The sequence below is a fragment of the Castanea sativa genome, chromosome 7 (genome assembly GCF_040712315.1).
Source record: "Castanea sativa cultivar Marrone di Chiusa Pesio chromosome 7, ASM4071231v1".
Classification (NCBI taxonomy): Eukaryota; Viridiplantae; Streptophyta; class Magnoliopsida; order Fagales; family Fagaceae; genus Castanea; species Castanea sativa.
In genome coordinates this window covers 5,693,749-5,701,292 of record NC_134019.1, presented here as the reverse complement: position 1 = coordinate 5,701,292, position 7,544 = coordinate 5,693,749, and the positions used below count along the sequence as shown (strand labels likewise).

Genomic DNA, 7,544 nt, shown 5'->3' with positions numbered 1-7,544 from the left:
TTTTTGTCATAACACTTTATCTGCAAATCTTTTCTTTTACAGTTGTCTTTAAGCTTGCTATGGACTTTGTCAATTTCTGAAAGAAACTTTCTCCGATTTCAGAGTTTTTCAAAAGCAATAAGCACATGTTGGTAGATTTCTCCCAAGGAAGCTTGCTGCAGAGTTATTTTTTGAAGGTTCATCATACGGAGAGTTTCGTCTCCCAATGGCTTTGGGAAAGAGTTAAGAAATGTGTGCTTAGAATTGACATCATCCATTCCATTAAAGGAGTAATATCGGCTTGACATTCTGTCGAAATGTTTTTCCAAATCCTTCCTTTCAAAGGAGCAACATTTTATTAGTAAAAATTCTTCTATTGCCACTTCTGTATAATGGGCCATTGAACCAAGGAATTCACTATGAATGATTGTGAAAAAATCTTCGAGAGTATTACACTGAGCTGCATGTCTTTGCCTATATTCGCTAAGATTGATCTATTATTGTCTCATTCTTCCTGTAAGTCTTGCAACGAATTTGGTAATGATTTGTGCAACAGTGTTATTTGGAGCTTGGAGTTCAGCTATGCACCATGGATACATGTTAAAAATCTCATCATGCCATTTTGAAGGGGGGGGTATTATCAATGGTGAAGGGGGGTATTACCAAACAAGATTAACCTACTCATCATGAAGAAAGAAGCCTTGTTATGGTTTCAAGATGCAAAAGAATAAAGTGCTTTTATTAGTTGGAAAGACATTATGAGAGCATTAAAACTATATTTGGCCCTACTTCCTATTATAATCCACAAAATACCTCACAAGAATCAGACAAAGATCTATGTGGCAATGTATAGGCTCAGTTTGAGAACATATCCAATAAGGTTGAAAGGCCTATATGAATACCACAATTTGAGTTGTTTCTTGAGTGCATTGAGGGATGAGATTAAGCTACAAGTAAGGATGTTAAATCCCATATCATTGAATGTATTTGGGCTAACCAAGATTCAGGAAGAATATGTACTAAGCAACAAAAGGACCATAAAGTTGATACCTCTAATCAAGAAAGTCCATCCATATAGACTTTCCCAATATTGATTAGAAACAAAGAATCCCAGTCCAAAAGATTTCACCAACACAAAAAGAAGAAAAAAGAAAGAAAGGGTCATGATACTTTTGTGATGAAAAGTGCAATATGGGGGCTTCAATGAAAAACCCTCCACACTATATCTGATAGGGGATTACAACTGTTCCAAGAAGAAAATAATTAGTAAAACTAGAAGAATTATATGTATAAGGAATGTAAGTCTTACATGAAGAAGCAAGATCTACTATGGAGTTGCCAAAATTCTTTGTGTATGCTTTAATAGGGAGTCTTAACCTAAGAGAACTATAGGGCTTTTAAGGAAAATCAAGAGGCATTTGATGGTAAAATTGGTTGACACAAGGAGTACTAAGAATTTCTTGGATCCTTCCGTCGAGACTCTAATACTCAATTGCCCTTGATCAATTCATAGAAACTAAAAATCAAGATAGCAAATGGATCAGTGATCAAAGTAAAGGGGTATGCACATTAGGTCCCCTTCATGTGCAAGGTAATACATTTTGTAGTGATGTTTATATACTTATCTTGGGGGCTATGATATTGTGTGGGGTATCTAATGGTTAAGTACTTTAGGGCCTATATCATGCAATTTTCCTACAAATGATCATAAGTTTTAACCACGAAAGGAAGGAGATTATGCTACTGGGGGAAGGGATTATGTTATAAGGATAAGGTCTACATATTTAAACATCTATGAAGAAAATAACTTCCTTAAACATCCAACTACTAAGAAAAGAGGGTTGATATCATAAATAATTGCACTTGATGTATAATGTGAGAAGACTATGGGTAGTGATCAAAAGAATCAATGAGTTCCTATAGAACTTTAGTAAGGTATTTGAAACAACCAAAGGCTCAATCCTACTTAAAATTCATGAAAACTAAATTTATTTGAAAGAAAAAAAAAAATTGTGTTAGGCCTTATAGGTATCCTTACTACCAACAAAATGAGAGAAAAGATTATTAGTGACCTATTAAAAATAAGAGCATTGATGTCCAACCGAAGATCTTTTTCAGTTTTTATTCTCTTTTATAGCTAGCAAAGAAAACTTATGATACTTGGAGAATCTACATTGATTATAAAGCCCTTAACATGGACACCATCTCAGATAAATTACCTATATATGTTAATGGTGAATTAGCTTTTGCATGATCCTTTTAGGGAAACCATATTTTCTAAATTCTATTTGAGATGAAGTTACCACCAAATAAGGAGGAAAGAGGGGAACATTCCAAACACAATCTTTAGGTTTCATGAAGGGAAAATTATGATTTTTTGGTAACTCTTTTAGTCCTCTTTAATGCTCTTTCAAAACAACATTTCTTGTAAAAGAATGCTTGAATTCACAATAATAATATAAAATATTAAGGCAAGGGTTGAGCATTGTAAAACAAAAAGAAAAAAAAAAAAGAAAAAGAAAAAGTAAAAGAATTCCATAATGAATAGTGTGCTATATATGTAGTAATTAGGGAGTAGATTTCTTTTTGTTCAAGAAGAATTAGAGCACCGAATGTAATGCTTAGTCCTTAATGTTAGTTGGACAAAATTTAGTTACAAAATTGTTTGTAGCCTAAAGTTACAAAATTGTTTGTAGCCTAAGGCTACAACCGTACTCAATAAAATAAATGTTGCTACATATTTTGAAAATCTAACTGTTGAACTGCATGTTCTTTATGCTCTTAATACACATGTCAAATTTTGTGTCAATTGAATATTATTTATTATATGATCTATAAGCTCATATTTTATGCATAATTTTAAAGGCAAAAATGCACTTTTGGTCCCTACATTTTGAGTCAATTCTCATTTTGGTCCCAAAATTGATTTCTTTGCTAATGTCATCCCTAAAAAAAGAAAATCGTTTTTAAAATGGTCCTTTCCGTCAGGCTAGAAACGGAGAAATCCTACGTGGCTAACGGAATGCCCTGTTTGCTGACGTGGCGCTGACGTGGCTATTAAAATATTATTAAAAAAGATTATTTGGCATATTTAAATGCCATGTCAGCATTTTAATTTTTTTTAAATAAAGCCACGTTAGAAAATTTATATAAAAAAGAAATTAAATTTAAAAAAAAACCTTAAATCTAATTTAATTAAAAAAACAACTTGTTTCTCAAAAAAAAAGAAAAAAACTAGGTGTTCTTCGTGTTCTTCCCCATCAAACCCAAGAAGAACTCAAACCCAGCATCCAAACAACAAACACAAACCAACACCTATCATCCCACAGCAAAGGAGCTATTTCATTTCAGGCTTATTCTTATCTCTCCTCTCTCACTTCTTTTCTTTGCGCTCTCTTCTCTCCCTCTGTTCTTTGTTCTCGTCGAGACCCCAACCCACCAACCCAACACCCAATATCGCAGAGGCTTCTTCTTCTCTCCCTCTTTTCTCTGTTCTCACCGAGACCCAAACCCACCAACCCAACACCCAACGTTGTGGAGGCTTGTTCTTCTCTCCCTCTTTCTCTGTTCTTTGTTCTCTCTTCGTGGGTCTGCGTGGATCGAAGGAGTTGTGAGCGTGGATCGAATGGTGGATCAAAGCATGGGTCTAATTGTTCATGGGTTGGAGTGTCGATCGTAGGAGTCGTGGTCCGATTTGGTTGATTTGGTTTGTGGGTTTTTTTTTTTTTTTTTTTTTTTTTCTTTTTTTCTTGTTGTGGATGGTGGTGATTTCTTGAGAAGTGGTGGAGGAGGAAGTGGTGATTTCTTGTTGTGGTTGATTTATTTTTTTCTGCTGCTGTGGTTTGGGGTTGTGGCTGGTGGGCGACAGTGGAAGTGGTGGTTAGATTTGTGGGTTTGGCCGTGTGGTGTGCTGTTGGTTTGGGTTTTTGTTTCTGTTGTGGTGTGCTGTTGTGGTTCTGCCGATCTGGGTATGTGTTTGTTGTTTGGTTGTTGGGTTTGTTTTCTGGGAATGTGGGTTTGAGTTCTTCCTGGGTTTGATGGGGAAGAACACGAAGAACACCTATTTATTTTTTTTTTTTTGAGAAACAAGTTGTTTTTTTAATTAAATTAGATTAGATTTAAGGTTTTTTTTTAAAATTTAATTTCTTTTTTATATAAATTTTCTAACATGGCTGTATTTAAAAAAATTAAAATGTTGACATGGCATTTAAATATGCAAAATAATATTTTTTTAATAATATTTTAATAGCCACGTCAGCGCCACGTCAGCAAACAGAGCATTCCGTTAGCCACGTAGGATTTCTCCGTTTTTAGCCTGATGGAAATGACCATTTTAAAAACGATTTTCTTTTTTTAGGAATGACATTAGCAAAGAAATCAATTTTGGGACCAAAATGGGAATTGACCCAAAATGTAGGGACCAAAAGTGCATTTTCGCCAATTTTAAATTACAAAAACTTGCAATTTAAAAAATTTATTAATGACATAGCAATTGATCTTTAATTTTCTAGAAATTTTGCAAGTATAGAAAATATAAAAAGAAGATGTGATCTAGTGGTGGATTTATTAAAATTCACCTTCAATAAAAAGATAATGAATAGTGTTGTAGCCTTAGGCAACAATCAATTTTATAGCTAAACTTTGTCCATGTTAGTTCTATATGTTTTAGTCTTGGAAAACCGTGTTAACTTGTGAATTTGTTTTTGTATATCTTAGAGTTGCAATTGAAGATCAAGTTGAAAACTCAATGACGGCTTAAGAAGAGCTCAAGAATATGAAGATTATGTAACATTGACTCCAATATCAATTTCTTTCGAACGATCAAGTCTCGAACAACTCAAGAAAGTGAACTTTTTGTAATCTCAACACGAAGCTCAATTCCTTTCATCAATAGATCGATTTACCTTGATAGTAATTAGATTGCAAATTTGCAAGCAAGACTGCGTGAATCTGCAACACAAAAGTCCCAACAACTTGTTTGTTTTAACCCCAATTTTAGTCCTAGTTGTTGGGATATTAGGGGAAAATTATAAGTTGACCCAAGAGAGGTTTTTTAAGGAGAGAAAGACCAAATTATGCGGTTAAGGTTTTCTAACCAAGTTTCTCTCAATAGAATTTACCACACCGGAGAATTTAAGTAGATTTGAAGATCAAATAGTGACGAAACTAAAGCCATATCACCTACTACTGTGAAGAAAACCTTCAAGAGGTTCTACTAGTCAGTCGAAGGTTATAATCGTGATCATATATAGGTACACCATTTGTGGAAGCAATTCATATTGTTGAAGACTCCAGACATTTTGGTGTAGTGTAAGTTTTTTTTTTGTGTGTGTGTGTGTAAATTATGTAAAGGTGGTAGAGTCTAGGAAAATGTTTTTTCTTGGATTGTAAAATTTATCTTACTATAGTGAATTTGCTTCATTAAGAAAGGTTTCACCCTCAGTAGTTTTTCCTTTGGAATAGTTTTTCCAACGGTTTTCCCTACATTACCATATCACCATGTCCATTGTGTTTGGTTTTGTGTGATTGGTGATGCATTATTTTGTCATTACATGCTCATATTGTTTACATGCATAATTGATATTTGACATAATTGGATTAATTTAACCACTTGGCTAATTCACTGATGTAATTCAATAACCGGGGTCTAAAGCATTAACACTTATGATCCACTATTTGATTGTTTTGGAGTTTGCAGCTTTAACTGGCTGTAGTGTTTCATGCAAATATCTGACATTTTCCCACAGCTGTTTCCTTTAATAAAAGGTAAACTCATTCATTAAAAAAAATGAAAGTTTCAAGAGAATGCCAATGTTTAAAGACTAGTTAAAATTGCCATCTTTTAAGTTGCATAATAAAGGATACGAGTGACTCAATTGAGGAAGGTTCCGTATCAAAAGCTTACATCATATTACATAAACCACATGCTTTTCACACATTATTGCTAAACAATCAAAGAAAGAACAAAAGTTCTTTCTTTTAACTCAACTTCACTAAATAATTAGGTCCATGTCCACCTATATTTATAACACAAGAAATATGATAACAGCAATAATATGCTAGACGCATAAGATTATACCTATAATTGAAAAAATTTTATTTAGCTGATCAGTGCGTTTGGGCTAGACACTGCAGAACATTTACCTGCAACTCAAGACAGGTTATATAGCTTCCCAGTTCTGTGAGCACTACATCAACATCCATCTCATTTCCACCTGGTAAAATGTTTCTCAGTTTCTTCAACTGGCAGCTAATCTTCTCCTCTTCATTTTCCTCTATATTCTCTTCCTTTAGTGGCAAAAGTAGTCTCTTAGCCCTAATGGGCTTCTTAATTTCTTGTTTGGTATTAGGGTTTTGAGAAAATTTCATTGGGATCAATGCATTAGAAACAGGAGGCAGTGATGAACTCTCACAACCCTTTTCATCAATAATGCAACTGCTCTTCTGCCCACAAGTGAAATTACAGTTTAAAGATGTTAGATTATGAAAGGAAGGGTTTTGAAATCCACCTGCATTGACAGTATTTCTTTGAAGCTTTTGTTTCAAGGCACGACTCCATGCAAATTCTTCGGCAGACAATACCATTGCCATGTCCACCTCATGTCGAACAACTTTCTCCAACTCATACACACCATTTTCAGCTGAAGAAATATTTTTCAATGGGTTGATCTTCTTCAGAGCTGGTACTAAGTGATTGACATATTTTCTTGCAAACAAGGCACTTACTTTTTCGTTTGGTTCAAGGGAATAAATACGTCTTCTTTTACTCAGTTGCCAGTCCATAATTTCCAAGAAATGAACAATGCTGCCACCAAATATTGCAAAGAAAGATGAGTACAAATGGAAGACAACATTAATAAAGAAGAAGAAGAAGAAGAAGAAGAAGAAGAAGAAAATGGGGGACATATTAACATAAATGTGCAAAAAAATATACCCTTGGTGGTTATGACGGCTATAGTAGATGTAGTTGTTAAATCAAGGAGCTTATTCAAGACAAATATATAGAAGAGAGTATTACTCTCTACTACACTCATATGGAGGCAAAAGTCTTTGCAGTGCTTTAAAGCAACTGGGATTTTAAACAAAGAATAGATAGACGTGTAACTACCTTATCCTAGTTCTAGCTCCTGCGCCCCTAAAACTCATGCCCACCAAACATACTTTGACATTTGGAAATTACCGTCCCACAAAATAATTGGAGTGATAAGGAAATACAAATTTATGTGTGTATGCGTGAGTGTGTGTGACATACTACCCGAAGAGGTAGCCTAATAATAGGAAGTCATTGCAACGAGTCTAAGGTTGTGAATTCGAGTAATTGTACGTGACATTTAGTGTTCGAGTGGTCTTATGCCATCCATGATAGGGCTTAAGTGGAGTAATTAAAGATAGTAAACACACCCACTAATCCCTTTTTATTATTAAAAAAACGTGTAAAATCTCAAGGGAGAAATGCCCTAACCCTAGAGTCGATTACTGAGAGTAAAGGCAATATTGGGTCTTAAGCAAACAAAGATTTGTGTTTGTGTGCAAAATCTTTGGAGAGGGGCACATGGACTCACATG

At 34.4% G+C, this 7,544-nt stretch overlaps 1 protein-coding gene across 1 annotated transcript; it reads right to left on the bottom strand.

Moving 5' to 3' along the window:
- Nucleotides 1-5,870: 5,870 nt before the first annotated feature.
- On the bottom strand, nucleotides 5,871-7,019 carry LOC142644741 (transcription factor bHLH146-like). Its single transcript, XM_075819315.1, has 2 exons — nucleotides 6,914-7,019; nucleotides 5,871-6,784 (listed from the first exon to the last, which is right to left on the bottom strand). Exon 2 carries the CDS (start codon nucleotides 6,760-6,762, stop codon nucleotides 6,088-6,090), a length of 675 nt encoding a protein of 224 aa, XP_075675430.1. The 5' UTR covers nucleotides 6,763-6,784; nucleotides 6,914-7,019; the 3' UTR covers nucleotides 5,871-6,087.
- Nucleotides 7,020-7,544: the final 525 nt, after the last annotated feature.